Raw genomic sequence first — 24,419 nt, forward strand, 5'->3', positions numbered from 1 at the left:
CCCAAACAAAAAAAATGTCCTTCAGGCCAGGTGTGGTGGGCTCAGGCCTGTAATCCTAGCACTCTGGGAGGCCGAGGCGAGTGGATTGCCTGAGCTTAGGAGTTGGAAACCCGCCTGAGCAAAAGCAAGACCCCGTCTCAAAAATAGCCGGACGTTGTAGTGGGTGCCGATAGTGGGGAGGCTGACGCAAGAGGATCACTTGAGTCTAAGAGTTGGAGGTTGCTATGAGCTGTGACGCCATAGCACTCTGCCCAGGGTGACAAAGTGAGACCCCCCCCCAAATATCCTGCTCCCCTCCCACAAATTCCCCTTTCAGCTGGGGTCCAGCCAGAGTGGCTTCTTTTCAAGGACACTTAGCGGCCAGCTAGGGCATGGTGGGACTCTGCTGGGCTTCCCACTCTCTGCTGAGATTTCCCAGAGCCCCGGGATGCAGCCCTTCCACCCTAAGCCAGTCCCTTCGGTTTTATAAATAAACTGCCTTTATTGAAAAAAATCAAATTACGTGAGAATATAAAACTCAGCAGAAATGGTGTGTATCGATTCATTCAATCTCTGTTGCCATCCCTCCATGGGCGAGGTCAAGGGTTTATTATTTACTTCTTCTTTCCTGAAGGATTCATCTTGTTCAATAATGGCTGAGTCTTAACTTTTGCAAACATTCCTTGGCAAGGGAAATAAAGGTTACCTGTTAACACTGAAGAGCTTCTTTGCAGATCTTTCCCCTCCCAGACTTGTTAATCAATGACAATGAGCTTCTTAATACATCATTTGTAACTGATAACACCTTTCTTTGAAACACCCACTTTCTTACTGTGTGTACTGTGAAGTTTGTTGAATGGTTTCTGGGCTGCGGATAGATTTCCTGGCCCCACTTAATCAGCACTGTTTAAAATATGAGGTAGGACAGAAAGTTTCTTCAATTGTCCTAAGACCGAGTAGGACGCAACTGCCTAAAACTTCCATGAGTTTGTTCTACCTTAATCCAGGACAATTGATGAGACACCTGACAACTATCCATCCCTTAAAATGAATACCACTGTTTGAGGCTTTCTTAGGAATTCTCTTACTTTTATTTGCATAAATAAAGAATTGTTTTTGTCTTTGGAACTGTGACACAAGCCCAAATAGTCACCCTGGAAAGACAGTCACACTGGAAGGGCCTTAGAGCGAGGTCTCTGTGATCTTCTCCTGCCCACCTGTCCCCACCACTTTCCTGAAGGGAGTCACAGAAACCAGAATTTCTCTTCCCTCCAGGTGGTCACAGAAGCTAGAACTCTTCTCCAAAAGCAAGGCATAAAATCTAGAAAGGTCCCTTCCTTCTTTTTCTCTTCTTCTTCGAAGATCTTCATTCAGAGGGTCCTGCCCAGCACCTGGGAGGACAGACTGCTATATAGGAGGCCCAAGAAGACTGAGCAGACAGGCAGCTTGGCTTTCTCCCTCCATCTATCACCACTGGATCATGCCCTTTTACCCATCAAATTTCTACAAGGATGTCCATTCTTCACTGAAGGTAACGACAGAAATAGAGGCCTGTGGCTGGGTGCGGTGGCTCATGCCTGTAATCCTAGTACTCTGGGAGGCCAAGGCGGGTGGATTGCTTGGGCTCAGGAATTTGAGACCAAGTTTACTCACAGCGTAAGCAAAAGGAGACCCTGGTCTCTATTAAAAATAGAAAAACTAGCCAGGCGTGGTGGTGGGCGCCTTTTCTTCCAGCTGGTTGAGAGGCTGAGGCAAGAGCATTGCTTAAACCCAAGAGTTGGAGGTTGCTGTGAGCTGTGATGTCATGGCACTCTACCCAGAGCAACTAAATGAGACCAAAAAAAAAAAAAAATAGTGTTCTCTGGGTGTTTGGGGTCTTCATTTCTGAAGGCTCCTCTGTCATGTAAAACTTTGATTAAATGAATTTGTCACACTTTTCTTTTACTGGTAAATTTTCTGTTATGTGTATTTTACTACACAGCAAAGAGTGACAGTAGAAACATTACTAGTATTCTTTGAAAAGCAGGTACCGGCCTCAAAACTTTTGTATCTGAATATGACAAAATGTATTTAGGAAACTGACAAAATGTATTTAGGAAACTGACAAAATGATTCTACTCCTATCTTATAAATATGAAAACTTGGAACATCCCCAGGTCCCAACTGTAAATGCTTCAGCTGTATTGTTAACATAACTGTTGCAATTTGTGTTCAATGCAGCAGAGACCCACGATGTCCTGCTGTAGTTTACCCGTGATCCCTTAAGAAGACTCCTCCATGTCTGGAATCTACACATCTTCTCTCTCTGAATCTGGTCCTATCAACCGAGCTACCAGCAGTCCTATAAAAAGATCCACCAATGCTTGGAAACAGTGAAAACAGCCATCCTATTGATTGTTCTTATCCGCCAGCATGACATCAAAATCAAGAATTTAAAACTGGGGGGCAGCGCCTCATGGCTCAAAGGAGTAGGGTGCCGGTCCCATATGCCAGAGGTGGCAGTTTCAAACCCAGCCCCAGCCAAAAAAGAAAAAAAAAAAAAAAAGAATTTAAAACTGATGCAAGTACCCATTCATGCATGCAAGCACACGTTCCCTGATTAGTTAGCAAACATTTGCAAACACTGGCTTGGCTTGGGTTCAAGGGTGAATCACCTAGACAAGCAGCCTTTGATCCCAAGGGCCTCACAGACTAACAGGGAGACGAGAGAAACAACTAGTGTAGTATTCAACACTCAGAAAAACTCTAACAATTACTAAAGCAAGAAAGTATTTTATCATGTGTGTCCAGACAGGCTCCTTTGAACAGGGAGGCACAATGTTTTTCACCCAATTCCTGTTGGGGGCGAAAAAAACCTTTACGTTTCTGACCTAGATATTTTAACCATTGTTTGCTTTTAATTTGCATTGATGGCAGTGTTGGCATGAACAATATGGAACCCGGCTTAGAATCCAAAGCCACAGATTCATTATACTCCGTGAAAGACAGAAATAGCTTTTGTCTCTTCTAGGCCAATAGACCCTTAGAAGACATTTCTTCTGGAAACCTTAGATACTTCTAAATGACAGCCACTAAGTTGCCTTCCTTTGACAGAATAAGTGACCTCAGCTCTCTCTGGGTGTATGAGAGAATACACGGACTGCTCTGTCTCTTTTTTAAAAAGCTGATTTCTTGGGCGGTGCCTGTGGCTCAAGCAGTAGGGCACCAGGTCCCATATACCAGGGGTGGTGGGTTTAAACTCAGCCTTGGCCAAAAAAAAAAAAAAAAAAAAAAAAGCTGATTCCTTTTTAGCAAAGGTGAATATACTTTTAATTTATAACCTTTGTAGTCATCAAATAAAAATAACATTTTTACTATTCAGCCATAAAAAAAAGAAATCCAGTCATTTGAGGCAACAGGGATGAAGCCAGAGGATACAATGTAAGTGAAATAAACAAGGCATAGAAAGTGAAACATGTTATTACCAGGAAGATAAAAAAAGTTTCATCTCAGAGAAGTAAAAAGTAACACAGAGGATACTAGAGGCTGGAAGAGTGGCTTAGGGAGAGGTTTGTTTAAAGATACAAAGTTCCCGCTCAGTGGTGGAGTAAGTCCTAGCTTTGGACACTGGAGGATGATTGCAGTTAACAATCATACGTTTTCAAATAGCTAGAAGGGTATGGAATGTTCCCCAAACAAACAAACAAAAAAGACAAATATTTGCGATGAGACACTAATTATCCTAATCTGATCACTATATGTAATACCCATCAAAACATCACCATATACTCCATGACTGTGTGCAATTTGTTGAGTAAAAAATTAAGTTAAAATAGACTGGGCAGGGTGGTGGCTCATGCCTGTAATCCTAGCTCTCTGGGAGGCCAAGGCTGGTGGATCGCTTGAGCTCATGAGTTTGAGATCAGCCTGAGCCAGAGTGAGATCCTCAACTCTAAAAATAGCCCGGCATTGGGGCAGGCGCCTGTAGTCCCAGCTACTAGGGAGGCTGAGACAAGAGGATCACTTGAGCCCAGGAGTTTGATGTTGTTGTGAGCTATGCTACAGAGGGTGATGAAGTGAAATTCTGTCTGAAAAAAAAAATTAACTTAAAATAATACATTCTATAATTGAATCATTTGGAACACAGTACAAATGAGTTGTACTTAAAACAGTATCTGAGAATCTTCCCTGCTGGAGCCAGCTAACTATCTCTGTCGCTGTGGCTGCAGCAGTGGCTGTGTGACCTGAAGCTCTCCGGTCAGGCAGGGAAGCACCGTTCAGTCATCAGTCAGTCTCGTATAACCGGTTATATTTTTGCTATAGTGTCAGAGACTTGCATTATTTGACTCTTATTTGCCAATAGAGTTGAATTTTAGAGAACCTTTGGATGGTTTATGGTAATCACTGGGTAGAATATTTAAAACTGAGCCTGTCAGGGAAGACGGACCTGTTTGTTTTTCCAGGGAAGGACATTCTCTGATTTCTCCTTTCCCCCAGCCGCTCCCTCACAAGCGAGCTTGGTCATACCCAGTGTTATCTGGACTATGTAGCCAGTCTCCTGGGTCACAGGCCTGCCTTTTAGCTGAGCCCCTGAATTCTCAGCTGCAGAGGTATGGAGGCAGTGCTGATGTGTCTGGTGACTGGAAGCCTTAGTGGGCTTGTCTAGGATAAAGCAGAGTGCTGGACGCTGGCCTTCTGCAGTGTGCTTCCGCGCCAGGCCTGCTGTAGGGCTCAGTACGTGTTACACACTGACTACAACCAACTCCCGTTAGGTCCTGCTAATCTGCCCTTTCCATAAGTCATGGAACACGGGCACAGAAACCTTTTCTCCAGGTCACACAAGGAGGTAAGTGCAGACCAGCTACCCAATCTAGGTTGTCTGGCTTCAGATTTAGAAAGAAAAAAATTGGGCGGCCCCTGCGGCTCAGTGGATAGGGTTCTGGCCCCATATTCTGAGGGTGGCAGGTTCAAACCTGGCCCTGGCCTAACTGCAACAACAAAAAACCCCAGCTGGGCACTGTGGTGGGCGTCTGTAGTTCCAGCTGCTCGGGAGGCAGAGACAGGAGAATCACCTGAGCCCAGGAGTTGGAGGTTGCTGTAAGCTGTGATGCCATGGCACTCTATCAAGAGTGAGACTCTGTCTCTAAACAAAACAAAACAAAACAAAAACAAAGGAGAAAATTTGGGGAAGAAAGATCCCAGCCTTGGGAGCCAGCCTCTGTCACCAATTACTTAAGAAACCCTGGGAAAATTATCTGAACTTTAGTTTCCCTGTTTTTTTTTTTTTTTTGAGACAGTCTTTGTCATCCCAGTAGTGCTGTGGTATCACAGCTCACACAACCTCAAACTTTATGGCTAAACCGATTCTCTTACCTCAGCCTCCCAACTAGCTGGGACTACAGTCACTGGCCACAATGCCTGGCTATTTTTAGAGATGAGGTCTTGCTCTGGCTCAGGCTGGTCTTGAACCTATGAGCTCAGGCAATCTACCCGCCTTGGCCTCCCAGAGTGTTAGGATTACAGGTGTGAGCCCCTGCACTCGGCCTCCCCATCTGTTAAAATGGGAAAGACCCTATGGATGGTCAGAGGTGGTGCTGGTGACTCTAAGCACACAGGGGTGGCCTGAGGAAGACCACCCCCGGTAGTCTGCCCACGGATGAACACACATGTCCTTGTGTCCTGGCCAACTTGTGCTCATTGTCCTTGGGAACTCGCCTTGCTGAGGGCAGCTCCTCCACAGGCTTCCCCTGCAGCAGGGGCAGCAGGTCATGGTGCACACTGCCCCACTGGGGGGCAGGGAGACGGGGGCAGGACCCAGCCTGGGAACTTGGTGCTGGAAGTGGCAGGTGGAAGCATTCTGAGGCAAAAGGATGTGTAAGCCGTTAGCTTGGTGGAGGACCAAGGGAGAGCAGGGTTGCTGTCCTGGAGGGCAGTTATGATGAAGAGTGAGTGCTGGGACCTGGCTGGGGAGAGCAGGGGACCCTGCAGGCTCCAGGCTTTTCCCTGGCGACAGTGGGAGGCCCTGCACGGTTCAGGATCCAGCCCTGTGGGAGGGGAGCCCTGCAAGGAGGCTGCTGTTGTGGGACAGGGCAGACCCACGAGAGGAGCACCGAGGCCACATGGGGAGCTGCGTGCCTAACTGGACTGCAGGGAAGAAGAGAGGTCTGCAGTGAGTCTCAAGGCGCCTGTTGGCTATTAAAGTTGAGTTGATTAAAATCCTGAGTAAACCCTCTAGGGAAGCCAGGGAAGCCTGAAGAAGGGGCACGCGGCCCCCTGTGGCTAGTGGCTACTTCATGAAATAGCACAACAGACCCTGCCATCTCCTGGGAAGGCTCCAACAGCTCTGGTCTAGATCACCCAGAGCCTGGGAGATCAGAGCAGAGCTCAAGAGCAGAGGGCAAGCATCATTCTCTCAGTGATGACTCTACCTTCCCAAGAACACAAACCACAACGGCACCATTGTCTTAGCTTTATTGAATAAAGCGTCTTCATCTCGACTGAGATGCTGCCACATCAACTGCTGATTTTGCTGCAAAACTATGGATTTTCACTCAAGGACAAATCACCAGCCGGCTGCCCCAGTCTGTCCCCCACAGGATACTGATAGTTTTTAGAGATAAAGAGAGAACATATTTATACCGGAAGGATTCATAACACCCGATTTCTCCTGGATCTAAAATTAAATCAAATTTGATTCATTATCATTTAAAGAAAATCAGTCGTTTCCATATTTCTTCCCAGAACAGTGCTGCTGGTCAGAAGAGAAGTGTGTAGGGCCACCTCTGGACATGAGGAATGGAGCCCCAGCAGACGGAAGGAGGAGCGGCACCTGCCTGGGGAGGGCACATGCCATCGCTAAATCTTCGAGACCACTGGTGGGTTCCGAGCATCCGTCTCCAGCCAGTCAATGAGGATCTGATTCAATTCAGCCGGCCTGGGAGCGGGGAAAAGGGCTGTTCACATGGGTCTTGCCCTCCACCCCCCATGCTAAGGTGAAGGTTTGATGCTAACAGCTAAGCCAGGCTGTGGCCAGCAAAATCAGTCGAGGAAGGCTTGGTGGCAGGTGAACAGAAGTGTTCTCCGCCTCCCAGGGACCCCCGATCTCCTTACTTCTCCATCTGTGTCCAGTGCCCACAGTCCTTGATGTGTCCCCTTTTTAGGTGGGGGATCTGAAAGACAACCCGCCCCCCCCAGGGTTAACGGGAGAATGCAAATGGGTCTGTGTCAGATTAGACAATGAGCCACAGCGGTCCCAAGAGGGAACCCCTTCCTCTCCTCTCCCCATGGCAGAGAAAGGAAGGAGGAGAGAGGGGTGACCACATCAGCTCAGGGGAAAGGAAGCGTCAGTCGGGGATGCCACCTGCAGGAGGTGATAGTCATGTCACCAAGGAAGCCCCTTGTCAGGGAAGTGCCCCAATCCACTGTCCCCTTTGGCATGATAGGACAAGTCCCCACCACTATCTCCCTTCTGGCCAGGATGCATCAAGACCCCCCTGTGCAGGCCCAGGCCCTCACCCAGTCCTCCATGTGCTTGGTCATCTGAGGACGGAGCACAAAGTCCTTCTCTGCTGTCACCATCAAGGCTGGGATCAGGATCTGGGGAGGGAGAACAGAAAATGGAGCAGCCGGGTCCCTTCCATGAGGGAGGTCCCCCTCCCTCCGGCTCCTCCAGGGAGACCCCTGCCCACTGCACCCTTGTGATCCTGGCTTTGTGTCTGCTGCACTTTGCAAGAAGGAGTCCTCGTTATTCCTGGAGATTTTTAAAATGACAGGTTCGGTGACGTGGTGACACATGGGCTTTGTGTGCGTACACACAGGTAAGAACGCATGCTGGCTTGCTGTGTGTGACTGATGTTCGTGACACCAAATTCATGGCACAGAAGGGTAGGAAAGATGCCCTTCAGTGAAGGTCAAATTCCTTTTTTCTGTATTAAATGACATTTGAAAGGGCAGTCAAGGCTCTAGTGAGTGAGTGGGACAACCGCCATGGTTACCAACGGGACATGAACACCTTCCCTTTTATCTACTGGCAAATGAGGTGAGCACACTGGGATGCAGGGAGGCCCCGGAAGCCTCGCTGGCCCGCTCTGTTCTCACCCTGCCTTTATCGGAACTTCATGCAGCTTCAACCTGAGCCTGGCCAAGGCCCTTGCACTATTTTTCACTTTCACGCAGAGTAATGTGCATCTCGTGTGGACCCACGGGAAGACCAGACGTGATTCTGTTGCTGGAGCTAATCCTGAGGCTGTTGTGAGGTTTTGAAAAGTCTGGAATGTTCTGAACTAAAATGTAAACCAGTGGTGGGATCACGGGAGGAGGCAGGCAAGGAGGGAGGATGGTTGAGCCAGTAACCACAGAAGAAGCGGCTGCCCGACCTTAATGCCATCGGGGTTCACCTTCCCCAGGTCTTTGCCGCCATCCCCTCCCCCCCCCGCCATGCTCTGTGTATCCCACTGTGGTCTGCTAATTTTCTGCAGTCCCATTACAGCAATGATACTGGCCAAGAACATTAATTGAACTACCATGTGCCAGGTGCTTCTTAACACCTTACATGCATTAACCCATTTCATCCTTATAGCTCTGCCATGCGGGCACTATTCTTGTCATCTCCATATTGCAGAAGAGGCAAGGGAGGATCAGAGTGGTTAAGTGCCTTACTCAATGTCACACAGGAATTAGACCAGGCTGACTCCCTACCTGGCCTACCCTTAACTACCACGTCATGTGCTTTATACCTCAAGACCTGACCACGGGAGGTCAGGAGCTGATCAGTTTTATTTGCTGTGGCATCCCCTAGGTCTCCATGCTGCCTGGCCTGAACACTGGGTGACCCTCTGACATAACCAGGGCTACTGGGTGAGCTGATGTCAAGGCCTGGCTCCCTGCATGATTCCTTTGGGAAAAATGTGATTTCCCTTAGGTTTTTTACTATTTTTAATGCAAACCAGAACCTCCACTATCCCCTTGGCAAACCCAAAGATCAGAAACCCATCTTCTGCTTGACAAATGAGGAAACCGAGACCCAGAGATCAACTCATTCAAAGTCACACCAGAGGCTAAAGCCACGTCTCTCTCAGAGTTTGTAATGCTCCTCTGGGGATGGGGCTGGATTGTCCTGTCACCTCCGGGTGTTACCCTGGACCCTGAGTACATCCAGGAGACCTGGGCATTCTGTATGGATGCTGCAGTTATGAGGACATAGCCCTGCTCTGTCCCCAGTGCCACCCTCCAAGGGATGCACCAGCAAGAAAGAGGAAACCGTGGGGTGGAGTCACACCCAAACCCCAGAGGGGAAGGAGGAAGGCCAGCTGCTCTGTGCACCCCAGCTCTGACCTGGGATCAGGTCAGGTGGGGCCAGTGGGAGGCCAGAGAGTGGCTCCCGGGCAACAGCATGGAATGTGGCACTCACCTTGCGTCCCAGGCCGGTGCAGCCCCACTGCCAGTTCCTCTCTATGTTTCGATACCAGTTTAGGGGACCTCTGCGGGATAGATCAGAAAGTACAGTAGGGAAGCCCGAGTGGACAGCTGTGCTGCACACCCTGGCAGGACCCCGCTCTGCCGGGAGCCGGCCGCCCGGAAAGAGCAAGAGTTTCTGTGGGAACCAGACAGCAGAACTGGGCTCTTGCCTCACTGACCAGCACCTTTGCCAGGTTCCCTCAGCGAGGCCTGGTGCAGGGACACAGGACTCCACTGAGAGGGCGGACAGCCTCTGAGGAGGGCTGTTGGCACACACTGCAGCCAGCCCTACAGCACTCTCCGATGGATGTGGCGTTAGAGGTGGGGAGGTTGGTTCACCTCCCTTGTCACCCAGGGGCCACCCCGCTGCCCCAGGGAGCCCAGTGAAAAGGGACCCCAGGAGGTGGTGCAGAGATGCTCCCTCCTAACCGGACACAGGGAAGGGGTCCAAAGGCCCCGAAATGTATGCGACTTTTGAGTTTATTTGTGTTTTTTGAAGAAAGACTCCACAGCTGTCATCTGATTCTTGGAACACTCATGACTGGAAAACAGTTAAAAGACTCTGCCTGCGGGCAGCCCACATGCTTTGGGGGAGCAAGCTGAGTAACCCCAAATTAGAGCAGGCTGAGCACCATGAGGTGGTGACCCTCCGGACACTGGAGGCACCCAAGCAGAGGCTGGCCTGGCGCTTAGGAGAGCTGCAGAGGACAATCGCACCTCACCGTCCACTCTGAGAGCTGAAGCGTGCCCACCCTTGTCACGTGGGGCTGGTCACTTTCTCTCTCTACCTGAAACCGGACTTCTTGAACTGCTCCACGTAGACCTGGACATCCTCCTCAGTGGTGATCCTGCTGGAGCTGGGCTCTTCCGACATCCCCACAAAGAGTCCTCCTGCAAAAAGCCATTGTGGAGTCTCCCACGTCCAGGCCTGGCGTTCCTAACTGAGGTCAGGCACCTCACTGCCCTCACGTCCCTCTGAATTTATGCAAAGGGCCTCATGTGCCTTCACTGTCTGCCCTCTCGTCCTTCCCTACAGTGAGCCCGTTGCCTCCAGAGCGCTGAGCTGGGCCCTGGACACTGTCATGCTGGAGCCTGACAGTCCCTGTGGCCTGGGCCTTAATGTCTGTCATCACTGCCCCAGGACAAATGACAGCTGCCTCTCCAAAAAACATGCACAGGGTGGGCAGACACCCTCTGTACTCCAGGCACTACCAGCCCCCAGCTCTGCCCATAGCAGGCAGAGGGAGAAACATTCACGTCACATTCAGCTGGTTCTAGATGTGGCCCTCCCACCTCCCTTCTTTCCCAGAAATGCCACTTACCCCTTTCACAGACTCTTTGCACAGATAAGATATTCTGTAGAAAGAAAAGAGTTAGTAATAACATCATAAGGTGAGCCAAGAATAAGCTGGGAATAGCTTATCCCAAACCCTGTCACAAAAAAGACCTGTGGCTGTTGGGCAGCTGACAGCTAATGTGCTAAGTGCTCTCTCTCTCTCTCTCTCTCACTTTCTCTCTCCCCTCCTACCCCCAGGAGTCACAGTGAGGAGGGCGCCAACTAACAGCCAAAGCTTGGGGCCGGGCTGCTCCGGGTACTCTCAGACCATGGCGGTGTAAGAATGTGGGTCTATGAGAAAGTGGGACTAAGCAATGGGCCCTCAGGCCTCCAGAGGGTGGGAAGTTAAGGATGAGCTGCCCCTCCATAGTAAATCTTGATGCCTTGATGTGCTATAACTGAGGAGTGCTAGGAGGAAACAAACAAACAGAAAAACAAAAAAACACCCTGGGTGGTACAGACTGACTCCATAAATGCTTGATTTGAACTGATGCCATCTGCATGATCGGGAACCTCCACGGTGTGAAGTAAGCAACAACAACAACGTGAGCCTGGGCTGCTCATACCACCAGGAGGCCTGCAGAAGAAATCCTAACCCCCTCAAGAGGGTCATTTCCTCAATCCAAACTGAAGCAGACCAGTACAGAGTAAGTGTTTCTGAAGACAAGCTCACAAATCAAAATTACAGGACACACACACACACACACACGCCCTATCACAGGAGATAGCAAATGTAGCAAGTGGTAAAATCAGACTCTCCAAAAGCATAAAATAGTAGAACATGCAAAGAGAGAGAGAAAGAGAGTGATAAATGAGTATACTTACAATTATTAAAGACACAAGAGATCAATGATTTGGAAGAGAACCAAAGGCCAGATGTGGTGGCTTATGCCTATAATCCCAGCACTTTGGGAGGCCAAGGCAGGCAGATCATTTGAGGATAGGAGTTCAAGATCAGCCTGGGCAACATAGCTAGATCTCATAGCTATAAAAAATAAAAAAAAATTAGGCAGGTGAAGTGGCATGTGCTTGTAAGTCCCAGCTACTCTGGAGGCTGAGGTGGGAGGATAGTTTGAACTTAGGAGCTTGAAGTGGCAGTGACCTGTGATCATGCTACTCCACTCAAGCCTGGGCAACAGAGTGAGACTCTGTCTTAAATAAAATTACCACTTTCGCAAAAAAAAAAAAAAAAAAAAAAAAAACCTGTTCATTGAAATTCAAAAGAAAATGTCAAAGATGTTATCGAACCACTACAACATCTAAGGCAGACAATTAATATACAGGAAGGTAGACCAGAGGCCAAGTTCTCACAAGCAATGCCAAAAGCTCGTAAAGGAAAATAATTGTCAGCCTAGAATTCTATACTCAGATAAACCATTATTCAAGATTAAAAGCAAAATAAAGACATTTCCAGACCAAAAAACTGAGTTAACCACTAACAGACCGTTACTGAGAGAACTACTGAAGCAGATACTCAAGAAAAAAGAAACTGCACTCAGTGTGAATGAGTGAGATGCAGGAGTGATCAGAAAGAAACTGGAAAACTTGGGAAAGTCTCAGTAGGCACTGACTGTATATAAAACAACGATTGTGACAATGACTGCTGACACATACACAGGAGGGTGCAGGTGGCCAAGTTATAAAACATTCTAAACACCTTTGGTTGTGTTCAAGAAAAGAGTTAAATATATCGATTAGTTTGGCACTTGGGTAAGTCAATTATGTATATTAAAATGGTAAAGGTGATAACTAATTTCCAAACTGCTGATTTTATAATCATTCTCTGATCTTGTGTAAAAATGGGTGTGACTTTTCCCCCATTAGCCGGCAGAGTGAGGACCCCAATAACCCTGACCATAGAAGTCAAAGGAAAGAAAGCCAAATGCTAAATCCCCAGACCCTGGCACACCTGGTTACCCTGGCTTCTGCATGGCAGCCCCCTCCGGGGGGTTGTCCCTTCCCGCCTCACCTCGTCAGTCGCTCTAAAGAAGGTTTTGAAAGTCCGATGCAGGTTCTGTTCCAGTTCAGCTTCAGCCACTCCCTAAAACAATCAAGAAAGCAAAATGATGGCCCCCTCAGAAATCTTAAAACAGTACCCGTGCTCTGTCTAACTGACAGTGAGAACCCCCCACCCACTGTCCTAGCCAGTCCAAATCTCATTGGAACTGCACTAGTTTGAAGTGCATCTTGAAACACAGTGTTTTTAAAAAATGATAAAATAAAACGCAAGATGCTGACAGTGGCCCCGGGGAGGTGGGTGCACATTTGCTGCCCTCTTGGGTGTTTTCCACATTTCCCGCAGTGAGAGTGGGACTCGTAACATTTCCTTGGGAAGAACAGGAAGGGGGCTGAGATAGGAACAGGCCGATGGGTGGTAAGAGGAGAAGGGCTCGAGATTCCCAGAAGCCTGCTGGAAGAGCCAGACGCTGAGCCAAAGCTATTCCATTCATGGATCTAAATTCTCCCGTGATAATTTCAAAGCCAACTCCTTTGACTTGGGTCTAATCACAGACCATCTGCCAATCCCAAGGGATTGTCTTCCTGCAGGCGAGGCGGCAAGACTACCATTGTGAAAGAGCCCGGACACGTATCCTTTTGGTGACAAATTACCAGGTCCTTCCACCTCATGTGAGCAGTGTTACAGTTAATTGCCTCGGGGTGGGGAGCCTGCAGCCTTCTGATTTCAAGATTGTTCTTTTTTCAGCACCAAAGAAGGCAAGAGAAGCTTCTTCTTTCTCCACCGCACCCCTTTCAATAAAAGCATTTGTTCTGTAAAATTTGGATTCAGTTAAAAGGCAACACCATGGACCTAGAAGGCCACCCCTGGGAGATAGCAAATAGGGCTGAAACTTTCCTGATGGTCTAGGGGGCGGGGGTGGGGGTGGTTGAGGGCAAAGGTGAAGTGACTGGGTCACTGAAGAGTCCTGGGGGCTCAGAGCCCAGACCCTTTAGCTTCCCCTCCCTTCCCTCCTACCCAAACCCTCCAACCAGGAACACTTCAGCCAAGTGGACGCTGAGACAGGGGCACAGGCGGTAGGTGGCCCTTGGCAAGGGCTGTAGAAATCTATCGGTGAATTGTACTCTAGGGGCTGGGGGCTCCTGGTTCATGGCTTTTTGGAGCATGAAAGGACAAGGTTAATCTAAGAGTTGAAAGCTGTTTGAGACACAGTTTTTCTTTTTTTATGTTATTAAATCATAGCTGTGTACCTTAATGCAATTATGGGGTACAATGTGAGTTCCAGAAACAGTCTGGGGAAAGACAGTTAGCTGTCCCTGAGGCAGCGTTCCAAGATGTAACTGTTCAGAAATAATAAAGACCCTTTCACAGCACAGTCCCTAAGGCACTGGTGCTATGGGAGGAAACCCAGCAAGGGTGGTTATGCCAACCTACCCTCTGTCTTCTCATGGCTCACCTGCATGTGCCCAGGTACAAGCCAAACTGCATCCTAGGATGTTACTTGCCCACCTCACTGGTTTAACACATCGTGACTTCCCCCAAGAACACCCACTTCTCTCCAGTTTGGCCTTCAACGCCTGACCCACACACTGCCTTCTTCACGAACTTCCCCCACCACAGGAGAGCTCCATTCTTCCTGGATCCTGCAGAGCCCTCAGCATGTGCTCCTGGACCACCTTGTTCTCCACAGCATCTGTGGCTGCCCTGGGATAGAGCAGGAGCTGGAAGCACATTTCCAGAGAGGAGGATCCTGAAGCCACATCTACAGAGAGTTCACCCCAGGGCCTTGTTGGCCTTGGTCCCTGCACACTTTTGAGATCGCCTTTCCTTGTCCTGAATATCACTCGTCATGAGTGCTCTGGATCTGGGCAGTGGTAGCTCAGGAGGGAAGGGGGCATTTATCATCTGGCAGTGCTGGGGCTGAGGTTGGAGACTTTCTGATGAAAGCCAAGTCTGTGTTAATTACACTCCCTCTGTTTGGTAAGATTCAATTACAACGGAGAATCAATGGGGCCTTCGGAACACCATGATGGATGCTAAGGCAGGCAACAGCCGTGGGGGGAAGTACATTCAAGTGATGGATGTGAACCCTGGTCAGCCTCGTGTGCTGCCCGTAGTTGTCCTTCTTATTTATTGAGAGCAGTCCCTGTCCCAGAAACAGCTGCTGCTCACGCGCTCAGGGATACATTTCAGTGTTCAGAAGAATCCTCAAAAGGCTGGACAGAGTTTTGACCTCAAATGACCTTTCCAAGAGTAAACGGATGCCAAAAGCGTCAATACAAGATCAAAGAGAGCAAAAAAGTAAAAAAAACTGTTGGACCCACAAAAAAGCACATCAGATGGGCAGGGAGAGTGGGGTAAAGGTGAGGGCCGAAACGCGAGGAGATAACAGTGTTTGTCCTCTGCTTATGTGCCCAGCCAGAGACCATCCGTCTCTGATCTACAAAGAGGAAGATTATATTTTTAAGTCCCACAGAGCAATGACAAATTTCCCGTTTGCCCCGTGGGATAGAAGCTCCTCCTTTGAGCGCAGGAGTTAAAGGACGAACTTTAGAATCGAACACAGCTTCAAGCCCAGGCACCCACCACAGCCGGGGAACTTCCTCCCCACGTGCTTTGGTTTCCTTATCTGTAAAATGGGAGTTTTGTGAGGAGTGAATGAGATAAGGCCTGTTTCTTAGCAATGCCTGACACACAGGCACATGCTAATAAACGGTAACCCATTCTGATATGACCTCCAGCACTGAAGTGACGGAACCGCATCACAGCTGTCTGTGTGAACGTCTAGTCTTCTCATCAGCCTGTGAGTTTCTTAGGGACGCACAGGGTATCTTATTCATGTTTTGATGACCGCTGCCACAGCAGGGCAATGGCAGGTACCCAAAAAGGGCAAGAGAGGGAGAAGAAGGGGGGAAGAAGAGAGGAAGGAAGAAGGAATAAGTGGCAGGTGCGGCCTGGGTGCGCAGGCCTCCTAAAGGACCGCAGGGCTTGTGGCTCCTGTTTTATCTGCTTCCACAGAGGGATCATGTTCACTAAACAACCAATTCCCCTCCCAAAGACCGGCTGAACGGCGCCCTACAGAGCCAAGTCATCTGGACACATCTGCTCCATTGTACCCCAAAGCTACCCCCTGCTATGGACAAACTGAAGACAGCCTAGGTTCTAAATTAAGCACCCAGAACAGAACCTTAGGAATTCCTTGGCCCCAGGCTTTGTCTTAGAGATCTCTGAGGTCATTTAAGGATAAAGAGTTCCTTAGAGCCAACTTAGAAAGGAGTGGAGACTGCGCCTGTGGCTCAAGGAGTAGGGCACCAGCCCCATGTGCCAAAGGGGGTCGGGTGAAACCCAGCCCCGGCCAAAAACTGCAAAAAAAAAAAGAATGAGATAAATCTGTATGTGCTGACAGAAAAATCTGTCTAAGAGCTAGTAAATCTTCACTTCTATTTTAAACGTATATATACACACTGTGCATGTGTGTATAAACACATATTTGCTTCATAGTATATTTCAAAGATGTCTAAGGCCAGGTGCAGTGGCTCACACCTGTAACCCTAACACTCTGGGAGGCCGAGGTGGGTGGATTGCTTAAGCTCAGGAGTTAAGAGACCAGACTGAGTAAGACTGAGACCCCGTCCCTACTAAAAATAGAAAAACTAGCCAGGTGTGGTGCAGATACCTGTAGTCCCAGCTACTGGGAGGCTGAGGCAAGAAGATCACTTAAGCCCAAGAGTTTGAGTCGCTGTGAGCTAGGATGCCATAGCACTCTACCAAAGACAACAGAGTGAGACTATGTCTCCAAAAAAAAAAAAAAAAAAGCAAAAAAAAAAAGCCTGTGAAATACCAAACTATTAATGGTGATACTCGTAGTTTCTAGGTGGGTAAAGGAAGATTTAAGTTTTTACTTTACACAACTCAGGATTTTTTTTTTTAAATAGCAAGCATGAATTATTTATAATGAAAAAAAAGGCCTAAAAGATAAACCATGTACCCAATTACTCCCTGTAGCCTGATGGAGCTACTGTGTTCTAGAGATAAAGAAAAACCCAGCCCCATAACGGAGAAGGAAACTCATTAGTGGATGTTGGGCGGGGGGGGGGGGTCCTCTTCAGCCTTTCCCCTTAACTTACTGCCTACAATTCTCTTTTTGCACATTCTGCTTCCTAGTTTCTCATCTGGTTAAATACTTCAACAAAGTGAGGTTTCAGTGCCTGAAATCTCATCAATCTCTCTCTCTCTCAAACACACACATACACACATGCCTACCACCTACTTCCCCCTAACCAAATATAAATACATACAAAGAATTAAAAATAGGGAAAAGGAACAGTGTCAGGAAGGAGAGAGGCCGGGGCCGCAGTCTATACCACACACATTCTGGTGGTGGAGGCTGAGGGGCTCCGAGCTACCCCCAGCTAAGTGAGGACTTTGTGCATCCTAAGAATTAAAAAATAGGGGCAGCGTCTGTGGCTCAGTGGGTAGGGCGCTGGCCCCATATACTGAGGGTGGCAGGTTTAAACCCAGTCCCTGCCAAACTGCAACAAAAAAATAGCCGGGCATTCTGGTGGGTGCCAGTCCCAGCTACTTGGGAGGTTGAGGCAAGAGAATTGCCTAAGCCCAGGAGTTGGAGGTTGCTGTGAGCTGTGACACCACAGCACTCTACTAAAGGCAATAAAGCGAGACTCTGTCTCAAAAAAAAAAAATTAAAAACTAGAACAGGTCAGCTTGTCTTTACTGTCGGATCATTCCTTTCCAGTGATATAAGTGGAAAGCCTGTTATCTCTTCTCTTAGAAGGAAAGAAAAACCTTTTTAGTTTCCACCAGACTTGGCAGATTTCCAGGACGAGGCAGCAAAGTGTTAGCTCCGGGCTCACAGAGCTAGTGGAGCTGAATGGCAACCCCGAGAGTTGATCTAAGTCTCACCCTGGGGGGTTCTGCACAGATGAGACAGAGGCAGGGGTCACCGGTGCACCCACTGAGCAGAGGAGCCCTCTGAGCGCTCCCGGGAAGAAGTGGGACAAACCACAGGTGTCTCTTCCTGGCTGGGGGGAGGGACTCCAGCACCTTTCTTGGATCAAAGAGTTGCTCTACTGTGCTAAATGTTATTGGTTTTATGTATTGACCCGAAGTCAGCTTAAGTTTGATGCTATTGCCTGTTTGAAAACCACCCATTTGCAGAAGTGGAATCTGAGGGCCAGAGACAGGAAGTGCCGGGCATGCTCACTTCCTTAGATAGCAGGAACCAGACAGGCTGGCAGGGGTCACCTTCCCCTGTAGACCCAGCCCCCTGCCCCTGCTGACCAGTCCCAGCTGCCAGATTCACCCCCAAACTGGTTGCTGGGTGCCTTCCCGCAGCCAGATCCCCAGTCTGAATAGCTAACATTTCCCTGCCAAGGGGCTTTGTTCTTAAGAACAAAACCATTCCCCAAATTATTCTTGCAGATTTAAACCCAGCTGCTGCAAGAGAACAATAGAAGTACTGATTTTTCTACAATCATTGTAACAACCTTTGAAACAAAAAACTTTGTCCTTACTAGGGCTGCAATTACTAAGGATCTCTCTCCCCCTCAGGTCACTTTTTCAATCAGGACTTTGAACTTTGTCCTGATTGGTTTCTCCTTTCTCCACTTAGATCCCTACAGCACACAGAATAAAGTCCAAGCTCCCTTGTGGGGCTTAGGGAGAGGCACGTGGCCTCTGTGGCCAAACAAGCGAAGGGGTAGCTGTCCTAATCCAGCCTTGTAGCTGGTCCTGGGCCAGCTGGTTACCCCCTCAGTGCCTCTGTTTGCTTAGTTGAGAAGATTAGAATCACCTGATATATTGGGGCTCAAAAAAAGCTGTAGGTACAACCCAAGGGTCCACCAGTAGGGTGAGTGGATAAACAGAATGTGTCACCCTGGAGTATGATTCAGTCTTTAAAAAGAAGGAAATTCCGACACATGGCACACCATGGATGGTCCTTGAAGACATGATGCCAAGTGAAATAAGCCACTCACAAGAAGACAAACGTGGTGGGATGCACTTATACGAGGCTCCTAGAGTGGTCAAGTTCACAGACAGAGAGAGTAGAATGGGGGCTGTCAGGGGCCGGAGACAGGCGGGATGAGGAATCAGTGTTTAATGGGGACGGAGCTTCAGCTTCCAGAGATGAAAAAGTTCAGGAGATGGACGGTGGTACTGGTGCACAAAGATGTGGATGTTCTTAATGTCACTTAAAGATGGTTAAGAAATGGTCAATTTCATGTTATGTGTATTCTGCTACGATTTAAAAAAAGGAAAAAAAAATTGTCAATAAGCTAAATACCACTGCTAAATACTGTAAACGTGGTTTGATCAAAATACGACAAGATAAAACTATTACAATTGTCTCTCAGCATCCAAGGAAGATTGGTTTCGAGTCCTCCTGTGGATACAAGATCCCTCGGTGCCCAGTTCCCTCATATTACAGTGCAGTAAGCAGGTACTTACTTGGACCCAGCCTAAGCACATCCTCCTGTATGCTGTAAATCATCTCTAGATTACTTCTAATACCTTACACAATGTAAAGGTTAAATAATTATTATACTGTTTTTTATTTGTATTACTTTTATTGCTGTATTGATGTATATATATGTGTGTATATATATATATATATATATTTTTTTTTTTTTTGTTGTTGAGACAGAGTCTCACTATGTTGCCCTCGGTAGAGTGCACAGCAACCTCAAACTCTTGGGCTTAAGCGATTCTCTTGCCTCCGCCTCCTGAATAGCTGGGATTACTGGCGCCTGCCACAACGTCCGGCTATTATTTGGCTGCAGTTGTCATTGTTGTTTAGCAGGCCCTGCCTGGGCTCAAACCCACCAGCTTCAGTGTATGTGGCTGGCACCCTGCTCACTGAGCTACAGGCACTGAGCCTATACCGATATTTTTTATTTTCAAATATTTTTGATCCAAGACTGGTTGAATACACAGATTCTTTGTGGAACTTGAGGACATGGAGAACCAGAAGTACTTCCGTTTTACTATGTTCTACAATTATAATATAAATTTTTTTTTTTTTGAGACAGAGTCCCACCTACGTTAGAGTGCTGTGGCATCTTAGCTCACAACAACCTCAAAGTCTTGGATTCAAGTGATCCTCTTGCCTCGGCCGCCCAAGTAGCTGGGATTATAGGCACCCACCACAATGCCCAGCTATTTTTTAGAGCCCGGGTCTCACTATTGCTCAGGGTCTTGAACCCATGAGCTCAAGCAATCCACTTCCCTTCAAAGTCTGCTCCTGAGGGCCCAGCGCCTCTCCCTCACTGGCAACAACTGGTTGTCCACGTTCCACCTGGAATGTGGCCCAATGTGTCCCTTCCCTGGGGCCTTCTGTGTTGATGCTCAAAGTGCCACCTCAGCGCCAGAGCATAAGCTGGGGCTTTGCTGGAAATGCGCGTTCTTTGGCCCCAGCAAACCTACTCAGTCAGAACCCTGGTGGTGCTGCCCAGGGATCTGTGTTTACTGAAGCCTTCTGATGTGAGATGATGTTTGTGGATCACTGAGAAAAGGATGGAGAATCCCAGAGTGTGTGGCGGGGAGGCCTGGCTAGGCAGCTGGTTAATGTGCATATAAGTTAACTGGGAATTTGGGAAAATTCAGAGCCTTGCTTGGCAGAGCTGGAGGGGGCTCCAGAGCCTGAACTTCTTTTTTTTTTTTTTTTTTTTTTTTTTTTTGAGACAGAGCCTCAAGCTGTCCCCCTGAGTAGAGTGCCATGGCATCACGCTCACAGCAACCTCCAACTCCTGGGCTCAAGCGATTCTCCTGCCTCTGCCTCCCAAGTAGCTGGGACCACAGGCGCCCGCCACAACGCCCGGCTATTTTTTGATTGCAGCCGTCATTGTTGTTTGGCGGGTCCGGGCTGGGGATTCGAACCCGCCACCTTAGGTGTACGTGGCTGGCGCCTTAGCCGGTTGAGCTATAGGCGCTGAGCCCAGAGCCTGAACTTCTAAGCAGCATCTCAGCAAGATCCACGCTGCTGCCTCCGGGCACCATGCCTGGCACTGTAAGGCCCCCCAGGCCAGCAGCTCTCAGCCTCTATTGAAATAGTAAGATGAGAGCTAGGAATTCTTCTCATAGAAAAACACAGGCACACAGTAAATCTGGTGGGCAATTTCCAAATATTCCAGGCCTTCTGGAGGACCCCTGACTACCCTGTTAGGAACTCCCTGAATTCCCAGGATACCGTCCCCCGGGGGGACACAGGAAGAAGACACCATCTACAAGCCAAAGAGGGAGGCCTCAGGAGACACCAGCCCTGCTGGCACCTTGATCTTGAACTTCAGCCTCCAGAACGATGAGTGAACAAATTTCTGTTGTGGAAGCTGCCTAGCCTCTGCTCTGGCAGTCCCAGCAAAGTTATACACCATCTATATGGTGTCCATCCCTCCAGAATGAGACTACCTCAAACTTATTAAGGGCAGTTTGATTCCATTTGAACCAGGGAAGCTCACAGCTTCCCACACCCAGGCTATGGCCTTTTAGGGCCCCAGCCCTGCTGTATGGCGTAGGGCGATACATTGAGCACTTTTCAAAGTGCTGCTGGAGACTTCAGGTGTTTTCCTGTATGAAGTCACTGCCTGAATCACACAGCTGCCCTCTTGTCAATGAAAACCATCATGAGACAAGAGTTACTGGTCGAATGAAACTGGCACAGTCATGATTCTCACTGTCCGTGGTGCCTCCTACGGGGAGCAGAGGGCAGAGGCTGGGAGAGGGAGGTGGGGAGACCTTTTGTACTCCTTGTTAATTAATTCCATCCATTCTTCTCTCTTTAGAGTCTGAAGGAAACATCTTTGATTCTCTCTGGAATTATCTAGATGCAGCTGGATTTTGGGGTCCAGAGCCTGCATTCAGAGGAGTGGAAGGTGGCAGGTGAAGGGGGCCATGAGGCCAGATGACAATGACTCCTGACCCAGCTCTCAGTGAACTCCAGTCAGTGGTGGCACAGACACCCCAATACACATATCACTCTCTGTCCAGGGGACATCTTTGTGGCACATGGGGTGATACACTTGGGGGTTGCTACAGGGCTCGTATGCCCAGGGTGCTAGAATCACTTATCTCACTTCTCAGTGGGCAGAGACACCAGAGCTGTGAGGCCCACAGCTGTCACCAAAAGAGGTGGGTTTCACCAGCCTCACGGCCAGAGAACCTGCAGGGGGAGGCTCTCCATGGGCACTGAGCTACATTCCCCACCCCAGGATTTCACAGAAGCAGAACTTGGTGCATCAGCCCTGCACTGCCCCCATGGGCCCACCACCCAAACCACACACACAGAAACGCCTCCACCTGGATGGCACCCACTGCGTGCCACAGACAGTTTCACCCGGGCCCATTTGTAGACTCATTTCTGGCGAATGCTGCAGATGGAGACACACAAACAGAGAGGAGAGAGGGAAAGGAAAGACAAACCCTCGGGGGCCCACACTTACTGGTTCTTGGAAGTAGAGCTGGTAATCGAAAACTGGGTTGGCTTTGATAAAGTCCATGGGGGACGCATTGGGATTGGCCGGTAAGAAGGGAGTATTCAAACTGGCCACTGCCCTATAGAAATGAGAGGCAACAAGACACAGACCCTGTAAGGAGAGAGTCTACAAAAACAAAGAAGGACCTTATGGGTCAAAACTGAAACTCACAGCGGGGAAATTATATGTCCAAGATCTCAACTAGCAGTGTATGGGAGAATGGGATCAGAACTCACATTTCTTAATTCATAGCATCCCCCCCCCCCACTAAACTGCAATACTTCTCACCTACTTGCTTTAGACGCCTCAATATACACACACGTGCAGTATATCAACCTATTAAAATATGGCGACATTTGACTCTCCAATTTTTAAAAATGCATTCATTTTCTTTCTTCCCTTTATTCACTCACTGTATCTCCTCGGGGTTGAGTTTAATTTTGTGTGAAATAGTAGAGGTGAGAGAAAATTAAATACAGTTTCTCTCCTCCAGGGGCTTATTATAATTTAATAAGGAAGAAAAGAAAATACAGACAGGATCACATTATGGGGCTAGTGTAGTCACGGGCGTCTAAGGAGGGAGGAGTTTCTGGCTTTGTGCATCATGGAAGACCTTATGGACAGGGAGCATTTGAGCTTGGTTTTAAGGGTGGGGAGAGATGAAAAGGGGAAACGCCAGCTGGGAGGAGCACATCACCAGGGAGCATGAGCAGGTTGTAGAAGGGGGCAAAGCTTACAATTGTGCTGGGGCATGTTGGAAAATTAAAACAGAAAGGCAAGGGGAGCCTGGACATGAAAGGCCTGAGTCTGGACTCCATGCTGTAGAAACTGAAAAAAAAAACAGCGGGCTTCTGAGAAGAGGGGAGGGGGGCTCGAAGTTGCAGTCAGGAGGATTAATTAAGTGGTGCCAGATCCCATGGGTGCAGAGAGAGAAGCCAGAGCACAGAGACCCAGCTGACCACCGTGTTCTCACCTAGGAGGGAGCAGGGTGGACAACGGCAACAGGGATGTAAAGGAGGGTTGTGGCTTGGTGCCTGTAGCTCAGTGAGCAGGGCGCTGGCCACAAACACCAACTGGTGGGTTTGAGCCCAGGCTGGGCCTGGCAAACAGCAATGACAACTGCAACCAAAAAATAGCCAGGTGTGGTGGGTGCCTGTAGTCCCAGCTACTTGGGAGGCAGAGGCAAGAGAATTGCTAAAGCCCAAGAGTCTGAGGTTGCTGTGAGCTGTGATGCCACAGCGCTCTACAGAGGGTGACACAGTGAGACTCTGTCTCAAAAAAAAGAAAAAAGAAAAAAACAAGTAGTGCCTGTAGCTCAGCGACTAAGGCGCCAGTCACATACACTGGCAGGTTTGAATCCAGCTTGGGCCTGCGAAACAATGACAACTACAACCAAAAAACAGCGGGGCATTGTGTAGTCCCAGCTACTTGGGAGGCTGAGGCAAGAGAATCGCTTAAGCCCAGGAGATGGCAGTTGCTGTGAGCTGTGACGTCATGGCACTCTAACCAGGGCGATAACTTGAGGCTCTGTCTTAAAAAAAAAAAAAGAAAGAAAGAAAGTAAAGGAGGGATGGATTTGAGGGTGAACCCAGCTTGTTGCTACACTTCCCTTGGCTTATTCAAGTGGCACGGAGGGAGTGCAGTCTGTGGAAAAACTTTTTGGTGAACCCGAGTCTTAAGAACTGAGTTCTTATTTCTACTTTGAAAGAGAGATAGAGGACATAGAGAAAGACAGAAGCTAGAGAGATTTGCAGAATAGTGACGTGTAGACTTTAAAACTATTTTGGCCGTTCAATTCTTTTCCGTCTTTGATATAATCCTACCATTTGAGCCGGGAGTGAAGCTGAACCAAGTTCCCTGACAATTCTGATCTTATGAACTTAGCCAAATACAAGTAACTACATAGATTACTGGAGGGAAATGTGATGATGTTTATTTAACTGGCTGAGACCTGAGGCTGAAGCGGGAGGTCAGACAGGCTGTAACTGCTGCTGACCAGCTCAGGCGGAGCATGGCCACGCAGGCCAGCTGGGTAGGAGCTCCCATCACCTCTGTGGTTGAGCAAGCCACGGGCTAAGAAGTGGAGTGATCCGTCACATAGCCAGGTTGGGGCAGAAGTGACTTCCCCTCCAGGGCTGAAGTCTCTCCTGGGGCTTATCTCTACAAACTTGACTAGCCCTGCTGCCTCACCCACACCCCTCAAGGTCAGCCATGACTCCTCTGCGAT

At 48.6% G+C, this 24,419-nt stretch overlaps 1 protein-coding gene across 1 annotated transcript in view; it reads right to left on the reverse strand.

The window, feature by feature from the left end:
• Positions 1–6,413: 6,413 nt before the first annotated feature.
• Positions 6,414–24,419, reverse strand: part of EPHX2 (epoxide hydrolase 2) — a 40,121-nt gene continuing 22,115 nt past the window's right edge. The window contains exons 12-20 of the mRNA XM_003793941.3: positions 22,160–22,271; positions 12,720–12,791; positions 10,737–10,770; positions 10,203–10,305; positions 9,368–9,437; positions 7,474–7,554; positions 7,069–7,127; positions 6,792–6,892; positions 6,414–6,567 (exon numbers count right to left, since the gene is read on the reverse strand). Coding sequence (XP_003793989.1) covers positions 6,814–6,892; positions 7,069–7,127; positions 7,474–7,554; positions 9,368–9,437; positions 10,203–10,305; positions 10,737–10,770; positions 12,720–12,791; positions 22,160–22,271 — 610 coding nt within the window. The 3' untranslated portion in view covers positions 6,414–6,567; positions 6,792–6,813. The remainder of the gene's footprint in view (positions 6,568–6,791; positions 6,893–7,068; positions 7,128–7,473; positions 7,555–9,367; positions 9,438–10,202; positions 10,306–10,736; positions 10,771–12,719; positions 12,792–22,159; positions 22,272–24,419) is intronic.

Source organism: Otolemur garnettii, unplaced genomic scaffold (genome assembly GCF_000181295.1).
Source record: "Otolemur garnettii isolate 467f Iridium unplaced genomic scaffold, OtoGar3 scaffold00074, whole genome shotgun sequence".
Taxonomy (NCBI): Eukaryota; Metazoa; Chordata; class Mammalia; order Primates; family Galagidae; genus Otolemur; species Otolemur garnettii.